The sequence below is a fragment of the Odocoileus virginianus genome, unplaced genomic scaffold, assembly GCF_023699985.2.
Source record: "Odocoileus virginianus isolate 20LAN1187 ecotype Illinois unplaced genomic scaffold, Ovbor_1.2 Unplaced_Scaffold_35, whole genome shotgun sequence".
NCBI classification, from domain to species: Eukaryota; Metazoa; Chordata; class Mammalia; order Artiodactyla; family Cervidae; genus Odocoileus; species Odocoileus virginianus.
In genome coordinates this window covers 109,124-131,674 of record NW_027224297.1, presented here as the reverse complement: position 1 = coordinate 131,674, position 22,551 = coordinate 109,124, and the positions used below count along the sequence as shown (strand labels likewise).

General features: G+C 39.5%; 1 protein-coding gene across 7 annotated transcripts in view; it reads right to left on the bottom strand.

Moving 5' to 3' along the window:
• Nucleotides 1–14,768, bottom strand: part of SPART (spartin) — a 29,527-nt gene extending 14,759 nt beyond the window's left edge. Inside the window, exons 1-3 of one of the 7 annotated variants that reach the window (XM_070463147.1) lie at nucleotides 14,600–14,768; nucleotides 4,651–5,462; nucleotides 1,106–1,303 (exon numbers count right to left, since the gene is read on the bottom strand). In XM_070463147.1, coding sequence (XP_070319248.1) covers nucleotides 1,106–1,303; nucleotides 4,651–5,460 — 1,008 coding nt within the window. In that variant the 5' untranslated portion in view covers nucleotides 5,461–5,462; nucleotides 14,600–14,768. Of the gene's footprint in view, nucleotides 1–1,105; nucleotides 1,304–4,650; nucleotides 5,463–13,841; nucleotides 13,862–14,053; nucleotides 14,074–14,275; nucleotides 14,498–14,599 lie in introns of those variants that run through there. The other 6 variants (XM_070463148.1, XM_070463151.1, XM_070463146.1 and 3 more) reach the window with 6 other exon arrangements.
• Between the last annotated feature and the right edge of the window lie 7,783 nt (nucleotides 14,769–22,551).

The following is a 22,551-nucleotide window of genomic DNA, read 5'->3' as shown; positions in this document are numbered from 1 at the left end:
TTTCTTACCATTCCATCATTTAACACAGAACCAGGTTAAATAATGAATTCTAAATATCTGTTGATTGAAGGAGAAAAATAAAAAGTTTTCTATATATATATATATATATATATATATATATATATATATATATATATATATGTGTATAGGCACAATCAAAAATGGTTTCCTCCCTTGTCCTACATTAGGATGGGCAAGAACACCTAAAGAAAACATCTCCATTATACTCTATTTCAACTTCCTAAAACAGATCAGTATTGGGCAGAGAAAATGGGTTAAATGAGGCAAGTTCACAGGATGACCAACCACTTTCTAAATCACATTTTGCCTTTGTTAATCATAAGAACAAAGACAATTTCCTCAGACAAAACCTATTCCTCAAGACATACCGCTAAAACGTCCAACACTATCCATCTGCTAATGCTGAAATTAATTTCCCTGGTGGCGCAGACAGTAAAGCATCTGCGGGCAACACGGGAGATCCTGGTTTGTTCCCTGGGTCAGGAAGACCCCCTGGAAAAGGAAATAGTAACCCACTCTAGTACTCTTGCCTGGAAAATCCCATAGACCTTTGAGAAGCCTGGTAGGCTACAGTCCATGGCATCGCAAAGAGTTGGGACACGACTGAGCGACTTCACTTTCAATGCTGAAATTACCTTCACTTTACCACTGAGTCCCATTAGTCCACTTTTCCAACTGAGAAGTAAGACAGTGGTCATAACAAGAGCTAATACCCACACTACTTGCTAGCACTGATGTAAGTGTCTTAAGGCATTAACTTTAAATCTTCATCATAGCCCAATAAAGTGGATGTTATTATCTTCATTTTATGATAAAGAAACTAAAGTATAGGGAAGATCAACAACTTGAATTAGACAGCTATTAAGTGCAAGAGTTCAAATTCAAACCGAGACAATTTGATTTCAGAGACCACAATAATCACTATTTATAGCCAATTCCCAATGTGTATTAAATATCTGTGAACACACAAGCAAATTATATACTATTTCCTACTGATCAAACTGGAGCTTATTACAATTTCTTTGAAAGCAGGAGTGATTATGTTAAAGTAGGTTTTCATCCTGAAGGTGATCACACAAGTTACCTGGAGCCGAAGGTCAGACATTTGTCTTAACAGATCCTCGAAGAGTTCTCTGTCATCTTCTGGTAATTCAGATGACAAAACGACCCCAACAAAGCATCCTGATGCTTGTAACATCGTATCAGGAAACATGTAGGCACCTACAGTACATTTAAGAACTGGAGACCTATCAGGAACTAGAGGATACAACCAGTCACAAACCTGAAAGGATTAATTGAAAACAAATCAATTAACAAAACAAGGTTTTCACTGAGATTTTAGATATTGTTTTACTAGCAAATACACACTTTTAAGGTTTGAAATGCATTTTACAAGACTCTGTAGAGCCATCAGCATCAACAAACCCCCAATAAAAATCAGTCATTTGCTAGTCTGATCCCCCTGCACAACACAGGAACTGTACTAAAAATCTTACTGCTCCTCTAATTAAGTCTTAAAACCAGTGTCCTGAAATAGCCCACTGTTAACTGATAATGAGTCTAGCTTTAAATAAATAATGGTCAAAGTAAATTAAGCTTTTCTTTATTATTAAACATCTCTTTGTGGAAATTAAATAAAATCAAACTGTTTCCAAGTACTCCACATGTATTTACTGATTTACTCCTCAAAATAATACCATGAAATTGGTTAGTGTCACTTTAACCACAAGAAAACTGAGGCACTGAGAGGTTAATTAAGTTGCTCAGAGTCAACAACCAAAAAGTGAAGCTAGGATTTAAACACATGCTATCTGCCACCGGAGAAGCTAAACAATTATTTTAATTAGAAACATGTTTTTGTTGTTGTTGTTGTTTTTTTACTAATTCCAACCTGATCTGAATGAGCAAGAACATTAAGTTACATTTATGGATTCACTATCTATTGTCAAGTTAAACCAAAAGTAGCCCAGCAACATCATATGGGGAGGTCAGATTATCACATTAAGACTTAAACTCACCTCCTGAAGATCTAAATTCAGAAGAAATTAAGGTTAAATCAGAATATCCAAATGTATTAATTTCCATTATTCTTGGAGTGACCAGAATAAAATTTTGTCCCTCACCAAGACATTCTCTAATATTAAGGAACTTGGAAGAACAATTGATTATTATCAAATATTGTGTAATATATATGAGTCAAAGAGATGAAAGATTTCATATAAACAATGGAAAATTCTGGTGTACTATCATATCTCTGACCAACAGAATACAAATACATAGAGATCAAGCGCACAATGCTGACTCTTTCCTAGAAAAGTGGTTAACAAACATTTTCAAATTCTTATTTTAGTGGATTATCTTTGTTTTAGTCATTTCAAAAGCCACTCTCCAGCTTTAATAAAAATCAAACTTCAGACAAGTTACAATAAAATTGATGGCTGTGTTTTCCAAAGTATGATATATAACCATCTGTAGTATGTGAAATGACTTCAAGTAATATACAAACTATTTAAATTTGAGTAGCTACATATTTCAATATGTATTAGGGAAAAATATAACATCTTTCCCTCAATTTCACAGTTGTTATTGCTTAGGATAAAGTTTAAAAAAATGAGATATTTTAAAAAATATGAACAACAGGTGGTGGATTTAACAAAAAAATCGTAATGGTTACACTTAAACGACGAAAGTTAGGGAAGGTTTCTTTTACTGTGTCATGATTCTCTAAGATAAACTACATTCTGGTCACCTTGATTGAAATGGAGTATCCTCAAATCTTCTCAAATAAAATTTACAGACCTTTCTTAGGACAGAGTATTATAAATTGGTGAGCTCACCCACCACAGGCTGACTTCTCCCAGTTTCACTTTCACAGAGCAACTTCATATCCAAGTTCCATATGAACTGACTACAAATCTGACAGGTTTAAAAAGTATATTAAAACTAAATTCAAGAGAAAAATAGTTTTTAGAAGCCACAGAATTCTAGTCTGCCAACTTTAAATTAATTTCTAATTTCCTAAATAAAGCAATAGTGATTGCTAGGAACAAAAAATTCAGTAAACACAGGGCAACTCTCTTTTAGGACACAGTTATAAATACCTGAATACATGTAAACAAGAGTGCATTAAAAAGACTCAAATTTGGGGTACAATTTTACTTTTTTATTTAGGACTCAAAATAGGAGATACTAGAAAAACAAATTTTTACTAAAATACAGAACTAATTTTTACTAAAGGATAAGTCATTTTAATGGTTGAGCTCATGTAATCAATAGAATGTTTCAAGTTTTCACTCCCTGCACCTCCAATAGACCAGGACACAAAGGTTTTTTAAATTCCACTCTTACAATGCCACTTTATTACCAGGTCAGCAGAAAATGTTTTATCTTTTATCAGACCCCTCAGAATCAGTAAGCCTACTCTTTTCAACCTTAAGGCTTCTTTTTAAAAAATAACTTATGATTCACACTATTCTTCCTGTCCATTAATGAAGTCTTTCTTCCAACAACGCTCCCAGATATCTCCTTCATACACTCCTAGTAAATCTCCAACTATCTGTAAACAACCTTCAAGTGGACTTCACAAAGTAAAAGCTGCGTAAGAATTGAAAATATAATATACCAAAAAAGAAAACAAATGTAGATAACTAGTACTGTAGCTAAACCACATCACCTGGACTTTTAAAAGCACGTGCCTTGCTCAAATACTCATCTCCCTACCATGCAGATCCTTTTGTTATATCCAATGAATATGAATCCTACTTTCAGAAACCCATCTCCCCATCTCTCCAAACTAAAACAGATTGTTACTGGACCATCATCTTCAGAATACCTCGGGAATTCCGTAACAGTGTCCTAACCTCAACCTTTATTTAGCAACAGTCTATGCTCTTGGACCAAGTGTATCCTGGTAAATGTATATGTTTGGAAAGTTAGAATTGCTTCTCAGATGATTATCATTACAGTCTCTACTTGCAGACCATGGTTTCTTAACCTTGGCATGACTGACATTTTCAGTTGTTTTTTTTTAACTGATAAGAGCCATCCTGTTTAATGTTTAGCAGTATGCCTGGCCTCTACCCACTATATATGCCAGTACCAACAGCACACAGCCCAGTCCCAGCTGTGACAACCAAAAACGCCCCCACTACTGTCGAAACATCCCAGGGTGTGTGGAGACTGCAGAGGTGGTTCCTGCTAGTTGAGAACCACTATTCCAGACACCGGGGTGCATCTAGCCCAGTTTAGCCCCTCAGTGGGGGCTTGACAACATCTGTGGAAATTTACGGTTACACATTCACATATCAATTACACAAATCCCTTTTGAAATTAAAGTTATTAGGTTTCTTCTTCAGATAAAAAACTTAAAGAATGAATATTTCAATCTCCTTCAGGTACTGTCATCACAAATTTAATACTAAAACAAGACTTTATATCTAAAGAAAAATAAATGTTGTCAAATACAAACATGGATGCTGAAGGCGCATAAATTTCATGAATTTAAAAAGGAACTAGAAATTATAGTAACCTATTTGCATTCACTGTCTTGGACACATCATAAATATTATCAAATAAAAGTAGTATATTCTACACATATTTCAAATTTGTTTACCTCTTTCCTTGGCTTACCTGGAGAAATCCAGGAGGACGATTTAGAAAGGTATCAAGAGAATTATCCAAGAACCTCACGATTCGAAGGTACCCAGGATATGAAGGTGCACTAACCTCCCCTGCGGGATTTACAAAGAAAATCTGTACTCCGTTTGGTATCAAAATCAACTCATCTGCATCCAGCCCTAAGGTCTCAAGAGGTGGTGGCTGAGAGTGATTCCTGTAGAAGTTCTCCCCGACTGACGAGAACTCCCCAGACTCTGTCCCATAGGATACAGTGTAGTGGCCCTCAGCAGCCTGAGGAGTGTAAGCAGGAGGCGCTTCGGAAGGATGACTCTGACACGGCAAGGACAGAGCAGCAGGTGGACTACTTGACTCCGCGCTTGCAGCTGAAGTGCTTTCATTTACTTCACCGTGTTGAGGAAGTGAACTAAAGCACTGAGGCTCTGGTGACTTTTCAGACATGTCTTTAGGCGGAAATTCTGGATACAACTTGGGCACCTCCTGAAGATCATTCCGTAGAGAAGTGGCAAGACCCTTCTCCAGAATTTCCAACCTGGTACGTACATTCTGCAGCGTTTCTTTCATTTTCTGTTGCATCTGCCTAGCAGATTCCCACTCAGGACCTGTGTATTCAGGATCTGTTGATGAAATGCTGATTCCTCTAAGCAGGTGTCCTATTCCTTGCTTATAGTAGTTCTTTGCTTCTTCCTTTTGACCTAATTCATCTGTATTCAGTCCTTTATTAACAAATACAAAGGCTTTCTTGTATGTTTCCTTGATGATCTTAATTTCAATAGGCTCTCCATCTTGGGGTTCTTGTTCCATTTCTGCAAAACAGGAAATATATTTTTAATTACCTTATTTAGATATTTGTTTATTTATTTATTATCAATTCCTCCCACGTGAATATACTTCAGAGGACTGGAGCCTTGCTCGTCTTTGTTCACTGATGTATTTCCCAAGCCTATTTAGATATGACATACAGGAAATATTCAGTATGTATTTGTTGAATGGATAAATATTGCTCTTGCTCCTAAGTATCTTTTTAATTAAAAACATAAGAGAATAAGCCAGAATATAGCTACTGAATAATTTTCTTGTTCCAGTTTCTTGTAAGAAAGAAAAGTTTCCTATATCTTTTAGGCTGGAACAAAAGAATCTCATTCTAAAATTCATTATACTTCTGGATTACAGCAGCTAATTAAAAATGAAGTTGAATCACATATTGGAGAGGACAGAAATGAGGAGGAAAAAATGTATCTGAATGAAGCTTTAAAGTTACCTTACTTTTATTTAAAGGTGGCAGGTTTCTCACATGCAGTTATCCCCCTTCCCTCTCCAAACTCCATTAAAGTGACTCACAAAATTATTTAAAAGGCATAACCATTTCTTTCAATGAGAAAGAGGCATGAACAGATACTTCACAAATGGCCATGTGAAAAGGCATTCAACACATGACTCCTTCACGGAAATGAAACTAAAACCCAAAATATGACTACAGATGACCCTTGAACAGTATGGGTCCACCTAGACATGGATTATTTTCAATAAACACAGTACTGTATTTTCATTTTATGGCTCTTTAATTAAGTGTGGGGAAAAGTTTGTGTTTGATTAGAGATCACAACATGTGGAATCAAAAGAAAGAGGGTCTGTGTCCTGATTCAATCCAAAGTGTTTCAGTTTTCTGCCCTTGTTATTTATCAATTCCTTTATGTCTGAGGCAGAGACAGTAATACAGAGATTTTTAACTATGTGGTGACTGGCACCTCTAATCCCATTGTTCAAGGTCAATTATATATACTTATCAGGTGGCTAAAATTGAATACTGGCAAATGTTAGAGAAGATGGAAACTGGAACTCTCATATACTTTGCTGGTGTAAGTGAAAAATGGTACAGCCACTATGGAAGTCTGGCATTTCTATCTAAGGTACGTTCACTCACTCTATGATCCAGCAATTCCACTTAGAGGTATATAACCGAGAGAAATGAATGAATATACACACCAAAAATATGTACAATAATATTCATAGCAGCTTTATTCACAAAAGCCAAAATCTCGAAACAACCCAAATGCCCGCTCGCAGAAGGGATAAACAGTGGCTTGTTCATATTACGCAGTAATACACAGGATTTTTTTTTTTTAATTAATGCCTGCAATGCGGATGACTTACCAAGTCTTTGCACAAAAGAAGCTACATACAAAAGATTTCATACTGAGACTACTATACTGTATGATTTTGAGGAACAAGCGAAACTAGTCTTTGATGAGAGAAACAAAAATAATGACTACAGGTGCTGGTACAGACTTGAAAGGGACACAAGGGGACCTTAGAGCATATGGAAATGCTCTCTAGATCTGAGTGGTGACTATATAGTGTATGCATATATTAAAAATCTGTAAATTTAGGATTAATGCACTATATTGCACCTTGTTATACCCATTAATATATCCATTAATTATATATCATATATCCATAATTATATATCCATTAATAAAATTAACAAAGCCATAACTCACAAAGAGGGAGGATGGAGGGAGTCAACAGTATCTCGTTTTTCAAAGGGGCGGCAGACACGGTAACTCATAAAACAGATCTGAGAAAGCTGAAGCCTACACTGTCAATCAGGAAACCATGGAAGCAGCCCCACATATATTTCCTGGTAGAACCTCCAAAAGGCACAGGAACTGATGGGATTCAGTCCTCCTCTGGAAGAGAGTAGAGGACTGAATGTGGGATGGATTCAAAGCTAATTTGCAAACTAATACAGCCACTATGGAGAACAGTGTGGAGATTCCTTAAAAAACTGGAAATAGAACTGCCAAATGACCCAGCAATCCCACTCCTGGGCATACACACCGAGGAAACCAGATCTGAAAGAGACACGTGCACCCCAATGTTCATCGCAGCACTATTTATAATAGCCAGGACATGGAAGCAGATGTAGGACATAGATGCCCATCAGCAGATGAATGGATAAGGAAGCTGTGGTACATATACACCATGGAAATATTACTCAGCCATTAAAAAGAATTCATTTGAATCAGTTCTAATGAGATGGATGAAACTGGAGCCCATTATACAGAGTGAAGTAAGCCAGAAAGAAAAACACCAATACAGTATACTAACACATATATATGGAATTTAAAAAGATGGTAACGATAACCCTATATGCAAAACAGAAAAAGAGACACAGATGTACAGAACAGACTTTTAGACTCTGTGGGAGAAGGCGAGGGTGGGATGTTCAGAGAGAACAGCATTGAAACAAGTATACTATCAAGGGTGAAACAGATCACCAGTCCAGGTTGGATGCATGAGACAAGTGCTCAGGGCTGGTGCACTGGGAAGACCCAGAGGGATGGGATGGGGAGGGAGGTGGGAGGGGGGATCGGGATGGGGAACACATGTAAATCCATGGCTGATTCATGTCAATGTATGGCAAAAAAACACACTACAATATTGTAAAGTAATTAGCCTCCAACTAATAAAAATAAATGGGAAAAAAAAAAACAACAAAGCTAATTTACAAAGTAGACCCTCAGATCTCTCCTAACCAAGACCAAGAACACTATTTCTCTCCAGCCCTGAAAGAAGACTGGGTGCTTTAATTCAAAAGAGCATAGAAGAAAATACCTAATGTATTCTTAAGTTTTCAGACGAGATCAACTGTGGGAGGACTCAGGGTTTAATTAGCGATAAGTACACGGTAAACTAAGGAAATAAAAATCAAGACAATTATTAACTCCAAGGAAAACAAGATGCTGAACTAGAAAGAAAAGTAATCAATGTACTTCATGTTTCAATTTTGATTAATATCATAATAATATAAATAATGAATCCTGATACAAGCCAAATTATAATACAACCATCATGAGAAGATGGGAAGATGAATGGATAGAAAGTTTATGTGCCTGTGGTACATAGCATGGGAGACCTAAAATTCTATCTTTCCTACTAGGAAGTTAATGGACAGTGCCTAACACTGAAAAATAAAGTAACAATATAAGCATCCTGTTTATTACAGATTCAGACAGAAAGACCAGGCGTGGTAAGAAAATGGATACAAGCTTTGGGAGTAAGGGATGAGACTAGGATGGTGGGATCTCTGATTTTCACTGCAAGCCTTATAAAAATATTTAATTCTTTGTATGTGCAGGATAAAAACAATTACTAATTTTAAAAAAGTAAACTAAAGCTTTAGAGCAGCACTGTCCAACAGAATTATAAATGTTAACTACATATGTAATTTAAAATTTTCTAATAGCCACATTTAAAAAGTGAAAAATTTCAGTGATAGCATTTTATTTATCCAAAAACATCCAAAATATTATTTCACCATGTACCCAATATAAAAATTATTAATGAGATAGTTTTCCTTATTTTTGGCATTAAGTCTTCAAAACCTAGTGTGTATTTTACACTTGAGGCATACCTTAATTTCCACTACCTTCATCTCAAGCCCTCAATACCCACATGTGCCTACTACAGACACTGTGGTTTTATTTTCCTGCGATCTCAGTAAAAATTATAATGATAGGATAATTTAAAGGACTTAAGGCTCTTTTAGCAACCATCTGCACTATAAAGGCATCACCAAACTAGCCTAACCATACTTTCTAACCTGAAAAATAAACCACTGGTCAGTCACATACAGGGACTTCACAGTAGTTGAGTGTGTGTGTGTATACATTTATATATATTTGTCCTCAATTTAGAAAACATCACATACAATCAACCATCATCAGAGATCTTACTTGTCCCACCTTGAATCCCCTATGAAAACTGACAATCCCACCCTGGAATCCTGTCTTTAGAACAGAATGCCAGTAGAATGCTTTCTTTCCTCAGACACCACGGGATAGGAATTCTGCATTCCACCTTCCTTAGGATACAAGCAGACTCAGAGTTCAGAAAGCAAGACAGCAGAGGTTACACAGGCTATGGCGAGCTGACCCAGGAATTTAACCAGCACTCTTAAGTCTGCTCAAATGCCTTGAACAGGGTCTTGAACAACACCATGACTTGGCATTTTTTGCTCTGTGCTATAGGATATCACGTGTTCTTCCCTGATAGCTCAACTGGTAAAAAACCCACCTACAATGCAGGAGACCCCAGTTTGATTCCTGGGTAGGGAAGATCCCTTGGAGAAGGGATAGGCTACCGTTCCAGTATTCTTGGACTTCCCTTGTGGCTCAGCTGGTAAAGAATCCGCCTGCAATGCGGGAGACCTGGGTTCAATTCCTGGGTTGGGAAGATCCCCTGGAGAAGGGAAAGGCTACCCACTCCAGTATTCTGGCCTGGAGAATTCCATGGACTGTATAGTCCATGGGGTCGCAAAGAGTCAGACAGGACTGAGCGACTTTCACTTTCACAGGACATCATGACTACCAAGGACACCATTTACAAAGCTTTTAATGTGTGCTGGAGACCAAGCTACATGTTCATTTCATTCAGTCCTTACAAATAACTCTTAAGACATTGTTACTGTTACTAGTACTTTGCAGAAGGAAGAAAAATGAGGTTTGAAGGCCATAACTGCTTTAGATCACATGTTTCTAAAAGACCTTGGAGCTAAGAATTACTTTCATATTTTTAAAAGCATATAAAAACAAGGATATGCAACAGAGATTATATGTGGCCCACAAGCCTAAAACATCTTACTATCTACTTTCTGGAACTTTACAAAAAGAGTTTACTAACCCATCACCTTAGATTAGATAGTCTGATTCCAAAACTAATCCTCTAAATCAGGGTTTCTCAATCTCAGTTTGATTCACATTTTGGGCTGGAAAATTCTTTGTTATGAGGCCGTCCAGATCACTGGAGGATGTTTATCCCCACTCTGATCTCTTATCTACTAGGTGCCAGAAGCAGCGCCCCCCTCTACCAACCACGTGACGATCAAAAATGTCTCCAGGGCTTCCCTGGTGGCTCAATGGTAAAGAATCTGCCTGCCAATGCAAGAGACACAGGTTCGATCCCTGATCTGGGAAGATCCCACATGAGGCGAAGCAACTGAGCCTATGCTTTAGAGCCTGGGAACTGCAGCTACTGAAGCCCAAGTGCCCTTGAGCCCGTGTTCTGCAACAAGAGAAGTCACAACAGGAACTAGAGAAAAGCCCACGTAGCAACTAGGACCCGGCACAGCCAAACATTTAAAAAATAAGTAAATAAAATTATTTTTAAAAAAATCTCCAGGCATTGCCAAACGTACCCTGGCTGCAAAATCATCCCCTGTTGACAACCACAGCTCAAATGGTCTTTAAATGAGGGAATGTGTACCCAGGGGAATATGAAGATTTGTCGAGGAACATCTAACAACAACATATATAATTTTAAGAAAAAGGTTTTCAGATCCCTCCTCACGAAAACAGACCTATAGGCAACATGCCTGCAGTTTAGCTATCATGCTATTGCTTTTCCTCTTTCAAGCTCCTTTCATAGTCTTCCCAATTTGCAAAACTTTACCAAATATACCACACTCCCATTCCTATTTTTAGTATGGTGTACTTCCCAGCATAGAAAGGCAGAATTCATGGTAGAATCAAACAGCCCAAAAGTCACAGGTGTCAATTTCAATTTTATGCATGACTCCAACTATCCATCTCCTTAAAATATAAATTTCCACTAAAATTCCATTTTTATATTGAATTATCCTTTATCAAAATCCATCAGGTATTATGCTGTTCTGAATAACTATTACTACTTGTAATAGTTCAATCCAGAAGAAAAGTAACTCCTAGAGCAATAGTCAAAGAAAAAACTTAAAACTTAGTTTCAACTTACACAAGTATTTTTATTGAAGACATGTATGACAGAGAATAAAAAGCTTTTGAGTATAAATAAATTACATTAAGATAATACTCAGGAGTTGGTAAAAGTAGAAGTGGATAAAATCAGAGTACAATTTCAAGAAAAAGGAACAGTGTAAAATAGCATATATTTTAAAAACTGACGGTGATGGATATAAAAGTGCAATATTATACCCCATGAGATACACTTAAGAGTGATGAACCAATTTTATATTAAAATGTCAGTATCTATACTATTTGGGATACTGCATCCTTTCCAACCACCTGAGAGTATAATGCAAAACATTATAAATCAACTTAGACCTATGCAAGGGGAATTGTTTTACACAAATTATTTTGGGGGTTCACAAGTAAATTAAAAACACAGTTCTAAATCCACTCACTATATTATATTGCAAACATGAGACACACATGGTCTGTGACACTTGGAAGCACCGTAATTTACTACCTTTTATTAAGCTCTCTGGATATGCTTGGCACTGTTATATGCTCCATTTACTCCTCATATCCTTGGAGGGTTGTTCTGATTTAGAAAATGTTTAATAAATACTCAGCAGTTTGCTCAAGGACTAGTCAGTGAGCTGGTGAATGGAAGAGACAGATTCAAAGAGTCAGGTTCAATAGGTATTTGTCAAGAAAATGACATGTCTGACTCCAAAGGTAAACCTCCTGCTATATGAACAAGTGAGCAGAGTAAGGAGGTGTGAAGGGTAACTGAACTGTTTCAGTTACTTAGAAAGACTTCAGGTTTAAGTCTTAAAGGGTAGATAGCATTTGAAGACAGAATGCATGAGAAAGGAACCCTAGGTAGGAGGAGTATTACCTTGCAAACGACTTTATTTAAAAACTTATTTCACATCGTGAGCTGAAAAATTTCCTAAATAATGTGTCACTGGAGGAAAGGTGGGGGCGGGGGAGAGCTATTCACAGTGAAGGCAGGTGTGTGTCTGCACACATCCATGTTGTGTGTGGGTAGGGGGGTTCCTGGGTCAGCTGCTGCTGAAGAGCCTTCCATGCTGTCCTCTTCACTTTGAAAAGGTAAATATATATATATATATATATAGCAGAGGGAACAGCCTGGAGGTCTAGCAGATGAAATGTAGTTTGTAATCTCATCACAGAAAGAAACTTTCTACTAAAATATTACATTTTCATTTTGTGGTTGTTACAGGATTTGCTTTTTCTCAGTAGTCTCTGAGAAGATGCATTTCACAGAAAAAAGGACTATACGATGGTGACTTAAAAACAAAGAAGTCTATCCTACCCCAAACCATAGTCAAGTGCTTATCAACTGTCTTGAAAAGATAAACACTATTATTAAATGACTTCGCGCTTTAATTTTTAAAGTTGAGAACACAAAAAAAGTCCTTGAAACGTCAATCTGAAGTATCAAATAAAACAATACCTACACCACTACATTCACCTTCAATCACAAATCAAAACCTGGCTCCAGATACCAATGGCGCATTTAAATTATTTTTTAAACGTCCCAATAAAAATAAAATGCATTTACTTCATATAACAGTGTGTGTGTGTGTGCGCGCGCGCGCGCCCACGCTTGCTTTAAAAAAATACTAGGAGCAAAGAGGTTCAATTCTGAACCAAACACTTCGTCTTTATTAGTTCAATCTCATAAACACTAAAAGTAGTAACAAGCATGCTAACAATCAATATCACAACAAGTCTTTAATAATATAACCATTTATCTCCCTAGAAGGAGGAGCAGCAGAAGCTGTTCTGATGCCCACCCATCTCGCCCTTTACAAAATAAAACCAACCAAACAAACAAAAGGAGCAGGAACTTTCCCCAAATATCTATCTGTAACTGCCTTCTGTAGCAACTAGCCCTATTTTGGCTTGCTACAGGAACTATATATAGTGACATTTCATAAAGTCTCACAGGTAACAGCACACGAGAAAAGAGCTTCTTATTCCAAACACGTTTCACATAAAGTCAACAACTTAAGTCTGCTAATGTAAAAGAGAGGGAACCAAAAAGTACCTGCACTTATAATGGCAGGGGGCCCTTCTCATACTACTTTTGCTTTCGGAAATTTCAAAGAAAATTGTTGAATTCCTAAACATTTAAGGCCACGCATTTCACAGGCAGTAACAATGAAGACAAGCTCATTAAATTACAATACAATAAAGCAAATCTCGAGCATCCTCAAGTGACAGCGTAAAGCAATTCATTTACAATTAAGAGAGTGGAGAACTGGGCCAACCCTACAGTAACGCAATAATGCCGTGTCACGAAACTGCGCATTCCAAGAGCAACTTCCAGGCAGAGAAATTAAGTCGGAGGGATCTTCTGCAGTGTTCAGTGCCCCCCGCCCCCCCAAAACACGAACAACTGTTTTCGAAGGAGTAAAATCGCGAGCTACCCACCCCCATGTGGCTGACTTTCTGAAAGGTTACGGAACTTTCACTAAGCTGTAAGCGCCGGGTGAGGGTGAATAATCGGTAAACAGCGGGGGTGGGACGGCCAGAATGGTCCACAGATGCTCCGGGAGGACCGCCAGGGAGGGGGCCAGGCGGCGCCATACAACGCAACAGTAAATAGGGAGGAGACGTAGCGAGTTCCAAGGTTCCGTAGATACATGAGATGAGGGTTAACTAAGAACAACTTCTCAAACGAATCCCTCCCGAAACTGCTCCTTTCCACGAAAGTTCCATCTCTGAGACCTGGATGGGGGCCCGAGGCCTTCTCGGCCCTTCCCGCCCGGCCAGCCAGCCGCGGGCCCGGGTCGCTGACGCCACCCGCCCGCCTTGGGGGGTCCGCGCAGGGGCGACTCCTTCCCTCCCTCCGGCCGCAGCCCCACCTGTGCCTGCCAGACCGCCGGGCCCTTGGGCTGCTGCGCAGAGTCCGCTCCCTCAGACGCAGTGCCGTAACCGCCGCCGCCGCCGGCCCCCAGCGCTCCGCGCAGACCTGCCCGCGGGTCCCAGAGCCCCGCACGCGCGCGCCCGCCCGCCCGCCGGGGCTGACAAAGCCTGAGGAGGCGCGCGCTGCGGAGCGCACCACGTCACGCGGCCGCGCCGCCCCGCCCGCCAGCGCGGCTCCCGCGTGACCCGAGCGCGCGGCCCCCGCAGCTCGGCCTTCACGTGACGCCCACGCGGGCCCGCTGCCTCGCGGACTCGTTCCCCACCTTCCCAGCCTGTTTTGTCCGCTCAGACCTTCTGAATGGCCTCTGGGGCGACGTTTCTGAATGGCCTCTGGGGCGACGTCAGTCCACTTGGAACGTCTGAGTCACCGTAAAACTCTAGGGGGAGAAAAAGATAAAGGGCCTAAGGCCTGGGCAGAACCACTTGAGCCAGCGACTCAGCGCGGACTCCCCAGCTGGGGTCTCACGGCCACGTTGACGGTCCGGCGCTTGCGCAGTCTCTTACTCTCTTGCGGACCCCAGGCCGCGGAAGGGAGTGCTCCATAGCGGTGGGCGATGAGGGTTGATGGTTAGGGGGAGCTGTGTGTGCCAGAAGTTTGTAGCAACAGCATGGTTTAAAAAAAAAAAAAAGTTATTGACGCCTAAGGTTTAATAGCAAATGTGCTGATTCCATTTATGATTATGGAACGTCAAAAAGAGAAAATCAAACTAAACATACGTTCTTTAAACAAAAGTTCTTTAAAGTTAAGATAGTTTCGGTGCGTGGACAGGGAATGTTGCCTGATTTTCCAGTTCTGCAAGGATCAAGCCAGTGCAGCCACCCCTGCCCCCGCATATGAGCCCTGAGGCGAGTTTAGGATGGAGAAAAAACACAACAGCAGGTCTGTGCTTTGGTCCTAGATAGTGAAGATGCCTATCTAAAGATTAATGAACCCAGACTCTTGCATCTTCTGATATAGAGAAAGGGACTAAGAGCATGAACTTTAGATAATCTGTTCTTTGTGATTAGCAGTAATCTTTTGAAGTTCCACTTTTTTTCCCCTTAAGGGGAAAACACTCCACAAAACTACGTATTCTGGTTTCTCCCTGATTCTTCAGAGCAGTTCTTCAAAATTACCTAAGACGCTGTCTCCAGGGCAGTAGTCTTTAGTAAGAGCCTGGTATAAAACTTACTCTTGAAACTTAGATTGTATGTTTTTCTTCAGTCTGCAAATGGAAGATTTTACAGTCCTGAATAGACTTGCCTTAAAAAACTATATACATATGTATAAAGTGCCCTGAGCTCTTAAGACTAGCTAAGTGACTTGTTTGAGAATGGCAGTGACTTAATTCCAGATGAATTGTTATTCCGTTCAGTCAAAATTGGGCTTCCCTTGTGGCTCAGCCGGTAAAGAATCGCCTGCCAATGCGGGAGACCTGGGTTCGATCCCTGGGTTGGGAAGATCCCCTGGAGAAGGGAAAGGCTACCGACTCCAGTATTCTGGCCTGGAGAATTCCATGGACTATAGAGTCCATGGGATCCCAAAGAATTGGATACCACTGAGCGACTTTCACTTTCTTTCAGTCAAAATTAATGATGGGAAATACTGGATGACTATTGGGGGAGGCTTTTAAGTTTAAAATTTGGTAGTTCCATTTGGTATATTAATAGTTCTCTGAAATCTCAGAAAGATAATAGCCATCCATCCCAAAGAGAAAAACCTACTGGGGGAGGGGGTGGTATACATTAATACAGTGGTTTTAAATGATTTTTCTCATACACCTTAAAAAGAATTCTGAAAAACTGTGACTATGTACCTTCTCCTTCATTTTTGATTGAGCACCAAAAATTTTCATCTCACTTAAAGAGTTGTAAAGGATACAAATTGTTTTCTAGAGGGTTGATATTCTAAAATAAGAGATACATAACTTTTAATTGTAGCCAGTAGAGCCTAAATACCAGATAGTTTTATATCATCATCAATTTTTTTTTCATCATCAATTTTTAAAACTATATTAACAAGCATTTCTTTAATAGGGGAAAATGTTACACCATTCCTTTTCTTCTTTTTGTTTATTTATTTATTTAGCTGCACCAGGTCTTAGCTGTAGATCCTGTAGATCTCAGACAGGATCTTTTGTTGTGGCATATGGGATCTAATTACCTGACCAGAGATCAAACCCATTCCCCCTGATTTGGGAGCACACAGAGTTAGCCACTGAACCACTAGGGAAATCCCCATTCCTTTTTGCCTTAAACTCATGTTTCCATATCACTTGATGAAATTTTACCCTGATATTTATTCTGGTTATCCCCAAAATATAAGCAATAAAAAGAGAAAAAAAAAGTAAATTGTATGTCATCAAAATTAAAACAAGTTGCTCTTCAAAAGACACCATCAAGAAACTAAAAGTACAACCTACAGACTGAGAATATATTTTCAAGTCATCATATTTTACTTGTATTTCAAACACATGAAAGTTAACAACCTAAGTAATAAAATTTTAAGTGGGCAAAAGATTTGAATAGGTATTTCTCCAAAAATATACAAATGTCCATGAAAAGATTCTCAATGTCATTAGTCTTTCAGGAAGTGCAAGTCAAAAACATAATGAGATGCTGTTACTTACTCACTAAAATGGTTGTAATAAAAAGACACTAACTAGTAATAAAAAGACACTAACTAGTGATCTACAATGGAGAAGGCAATACTCTTAGGTATTAGGTACCAATGGCAATGGTGCTCCCACTCCAGTACTCTTGCCTGGAAAATCCCACGGACAGAGGAGCCTGGTAGGCTGCAATCCATGCGGTCACGAAGAGTCTGGACACGACTGAGCGACTTCACTTTCACTTTTCACTTTCATGCATTGGAGAAGGAAATGCAACCCACTCCAGTGTTCTTGCCTGGGGAATCCCAGGGACGGGGGAGCCTGATGGGCTGCCGTCTATGGGGTGGCACAGGGTCGGACACGACTGAAGTGACTTAGCAGCTTAGCAGTGTCCTACAAAAATGTGGAGAAATTCAAACCTCATGCATTACTAGTAGCAATGTAAAACGATGCATTTTTTGAAAAACAGTTTGTTTCTTAAATGGTTATACATAGACATACCATTACTATACAACCTAGAAACTCCTCTTATAAGTGAGATTCTGTAGACATGTGTTTTAATTTTACTTGGTTCAAAATATTGGGAGATGTTCATTGGAAGGACTGATGCTGAAGCTGAAACTCTAATACTTTGGCCACCTCATGCGAAGAGTTGACTCATTGAAAAGACCCTGATGCTGGGAGGGATTGGGGGCAGGAGGAGAAGGGGATGACAGAGGATGAGATGACTGGATGGCATCACCGACTCAATGGGCATGAGTTTGAGTAAACTCCAGGAGTTGGTGACAGACAGGGAGGCCTGGCGTGCTGTGATTCATGGGGTCACAAAGAGTCAGACACGACTGAGCAACTGAACAGAACTGATGTTTTCATTTTACTTGGCTCAAAATTCTGGGAGATGTTCCTGTTATAAAACTCTTTCCACACCTATATATTTATTAATAGTGTGTTTAGGTGGCTAGAGTTTCTGTTTTCATATCTATAAATATTAAAAGTGAAATAGGATGTTGAATTCTGTCTTGTTCTGGAAATAGTTTACATATAATACAAACAATAATATAAGTACTTGTACACATATACAAAGTGCACAAGAGGACTTGACAGAATTGTTCATAGCAACCTTATTTAAAACAGCCAAAAAGAGAAAACAACCCAAATGTCAATCAACCGATGAATTGATCTTTGAAAATGCAATATAGCACTACAATGAAATACTATTCTATTCCCAAAGTTACCACAAAATGGATGACCCTCAAAAACATTATGCTCAGTGAAAGAAGCCAGACATGAATATAAATTTCTTTTTCAATGATTTTTCTTTGAAAGGCAAATATAAAGAGGCAGAAAGTAGATTATTGGTTGCTGAGGGCTGGGCTTGGTAATGGAATTGACTGTAAATGGACAGGAGGTTTTTCCTTTAGGGTGATGAAGATGTTCTAAAATTAGATTGTGATGAGGGTTGTACAGCTCTGTAAGTACAATGAAATTCACTTGAATTGCATATTTAAAATGAGTGAATTTTATGATATTTAAATTATATTTGAAACAGTTTAAAAATATCTCCTGGGGAATTCCCTGGTGATCCAGTGGTTAGGACTTCACATTCTCACTGCCAAGGGCTTGGGGTCAGTCCCTGGTTGGGGAACTAAGATTCCACAAGCTGCAGAGTGCAGCCAGAAAAAAAATGACAACTCCTTGATTGACTATTATAATTATTTATATTATCTGTATTATACATTTGGATAAACATTTATTGAACAAAGAGTATATATTTATTGGAAATATACCCTGATAAGGTGATAGAGACTTCTTCAATTAATTCATATATTTGTGGATGACTATCATTTATTTTCAAAATGGGACAGGATTTAGCATCAATTCTATCCTAATTTTAATATTTAAAAATGTAAAACTTGAGAAACTTCCTGCATAAACAAAATAAAGTTAACAGAAGGAATTTTATAACAGCATTGTCATTCAGTTCTTTAAACTATCAAATCTTATGCCGCATATCACTATGATACATCATGCAAATTTGTATTTTACTCCAATGGATCCTTATTCCATTTTTTTAAATTAAAAAACTTCACTTCACAGCCAAAATATCTGTCAGCAAGTTATAATAGTTATTTGCCTCCTCAGTTCCTGGGAAGAACACCAAAAAGGCTTCATTAACATTGGCCATCTGGTACCACTGAGGTCCCAGTATCCTTAGTAATGCCACATTCAAGGGAGTGCTGAGTACCTCTAGTGGTGGCTGGGCACACTCACTCAGAACTCAGCTTCAGCAGCAGGTAACTGGGGCAGGACGAATGCTGGTGCCCCGACCCTCCTAGCAGAGAGCCCTCCCACTGCCAGGTGTGGGGAGAGGGAGCCCACACCTAGCAGTGGTGTGGGGAGCACTCCTAGGTCTGGGAAGTGGGAGCGTAGAGGGTGGGAGGGCAGAGGAAGGGACAAAGTGACTCGATTTAAATAACACAAACTCTGTTCTTGCGATTTCAGATCTTTTGGGGGAGTGGTCTGCACAGTGCTTATGCTGTTAAGGCAGAATTGACACTCTCAGTAAGGTGGGTTTTAATTGCCTTACTGAAAATCCACAAAAACTAAACTCATATTAAAGTTTTCCTCTCTGTGTTTTATCCTGTATAACTTGATTTTGTAGCCCTTTAAACATTACCACTCTATTTTAAGTGATCACCATAATGTGGGTTATTTGGTTAACTATTAAGGTCCTTTATTTGCACAGGCTATTTGCACAGCCTTCTTCCAAGGCAGCACTTGAAATGTGCTCACCTGTATGTTTTACTAAAATTTGCAGAAAGAAAAAAGATTTTAGTCACAGTCAGTTAAGACCACTGACTCTTTACACTTGACTTCCCTTCCTGCCCTTGGTATTTACATGACTGCAGCACGTTTGAGATCTAGGGCTTCCCTGGTAGCTCAGAATCTACCCACAATTCAGGAGACCTGGGTTTGATCCATGGGTGCCTGGAGAAGGGAATAGCTATCTACTCCAGTATTCTTGCCTGGAGCATTCCATGGACTGGTGGGCTACATCAATGGGGTCTCAAAGAGTCAGACACAACTGAGCAACTTTCACTTTCAAGGAGAAGTGGAGTTGGTTGCCGTTGTTGTTCAGCCACTCAGTCGTGTCCGACTCTTTGCGACCCCATGGACTGCAGCATGCCAGACTTCCCTGTCCTTCATCATCTCCCAGAGCTTGCTCAAACTCATGTCCATTGAGTCGGTGATGCCATCCAACCATCTTATCCTCTGTTGTCCCCTTCTCCTCCTGCCTTCAATCTTTCCCAGCATCAGGGTCTTTGCTAATGAGTTGGTTCTTCCCATCAGATGGCCAAAGTATTGGAGTTTCAGCTTCAGCATCAGTCCTTCCAATGAGTATTCAGGACTGATTTCCTTTAGGATGGACTGGTTTGATCTCTTTGCAGTCCAAGGGACTTTCAAGAGTCTTCTCCAACACCACAGTTCAAAAGCATCAATTCTTTGGTGCTCACTTTTTTTATGGTCTAATTCTCACATCCATACATGACTACTAGAAAAACCATAGCTTTGACTAGACGGACCTTTGTTGGCAAAGTAATGTCTTTGCTTTTTAATATGCTGTCTAGGTTGGTCATAGCTTTTCTTCCAAGGAGCAAGTGTCTTAATTTCATGGCTGCAGTCACCATCTACAGTGATTTTGGAGCCCAAGAAAATAAAGATCTCTCATTGTTTCCACTGTTTCCCCATCTATTTGCCATGAAGTGATGGGACTGGATGCCATGATCTTAGTTTTCTGAATGTTGAGTTTTAAGCCAGCTTTTTCACTCTCCTCTTTCACTTTCATCAAGAGGCTCTTTAGTTCCTCTTTGTTTTCTGCCATAAGGGTGGTGTCATCTGCATATCTGAGGTTATTGATATTTCTCCTGGCAATCTTGATTCCAGTTTGTGCTTCATCCAGCCCAGCATTTCTCATGATGTACTCTGCATATAAGTTAAATAAGCAGGGTAACAATATACAGCCTTGACATATTCCTTTCCAATTTGGAACCAGTCTGTTGTTTCATGTCCGGTTCTAACTGTTGCTTCTTGATCTGCGTACAGGTTTCACAGGAGGCAGTTAAGGTGGTCTGGTATTCCCATCTCTTTAAGAATTTTCCACACTTTGTTGTGATCCACACAATCAAAGGCTTTAGCACTGTCAATGTTGTGCATTTAATTATGAGATATGTTTATAGTTGCTTATGTGTGTGATTGTGTTATTGCTAGCCATCCTGTTGTAGCACTGACTTCCAGGAAAATTCCTATTCTGCTGGCTTATCTGTTGCCATTTAACATAAAGATGCCAGCTAAGGGTCATATTGCTCTATGAACATGTCCTACAGTACACAGCATCAAAAGACTGATGGAAGAGAAACAACGTTTGAAATATATGGGGCTAGAAGAAATCTATTTCAAATGATTCCAGTCATCAGACATGAAAGGATGCCTGCATGGGTGTGTGCTCAGTCATGTCTGACTCTGCCACATCATGGACCGTAGCCCACCAGGCTCTTCTATCCATGGAATTTTCCAGGCGAGATTACTGGAGTGGGTTGCCATTTCCTTCTCTAGAGGATCTTTAGTTGGTTTCTTTAGCAAATACATAAATATCTTTTAAAAAGAACCTATTAATTAAACTGTGGAAAACAATTCTTTTAACATTTCTTACTAACCTGATTTGGCTTTGTTCTGATCAAGTTGATACTTTCTATATTATAGAGAAGTTAATGACATGCTCAGTAAAGTACCTTATTTTCTATATATTTATATGTATAAATATATGTCTCTTAAAAAGCAGAGACATTGCTTTACCCTCAAAGGTCCATACAGTCAAAGCTATGGTTTTTCCAGTAGTCATGTATGGATGTTGAGAGTTGGACCATAAAGAATGTTGAGTGCCGAAGAATTGATATCTTGGAAAAACTCAAAGAACTGATGCCTTCGAACTGTGGTGCTGGAGAAGACTCTTGAGAGTCCCTTGGACAAGAAGGAGATCCAACCAGTCAGTCCTAAAGGAAATCAATCCTGAATATTCATTGGAAGGATTGATGCTGAAGTTGAAGCTCCGATACTTTGGCCACCTGATGCAAAGAGCTGACTCATTGGAAAAGACCCCAATTCTGGGGAAGACTGAAGGCAGGAGGAGAAGGGGACAACAGAGGATGAGACAGTTGGATGGCATCACTGACTCAGTGGACATGAGTTTGAGCAAACTCTGGGAGATGATGAAGGACAGGGAAGCCTGGTGTGCTGCAGTCCATGAGGTCACAGAGTCAGACATGACTGAATGTCAGAACAACAAAATATGCATAATAGAGTGGGGTTTAACACCAGACACTAGAGTTCTTACTGTGCATGGCTTCAGTAAGCCACTTAGAGAGGCTTCCCAAGTGGTTCAGAGGTATATTGCAGGAGATGCAAGTTCGATCCCTGGGTGGGAATATCCCATGGAGGAGGGCATGGCAACTTCCTCCAGTATTCTTGCCTGGAGAATTCCGTGGACAGAGGAGCCTGGTGGCCTACCTAGGGTCCATAGGGTCAGAAAGAGTCGGACAGGACTGAAGCTACTGAGCAAGTACACA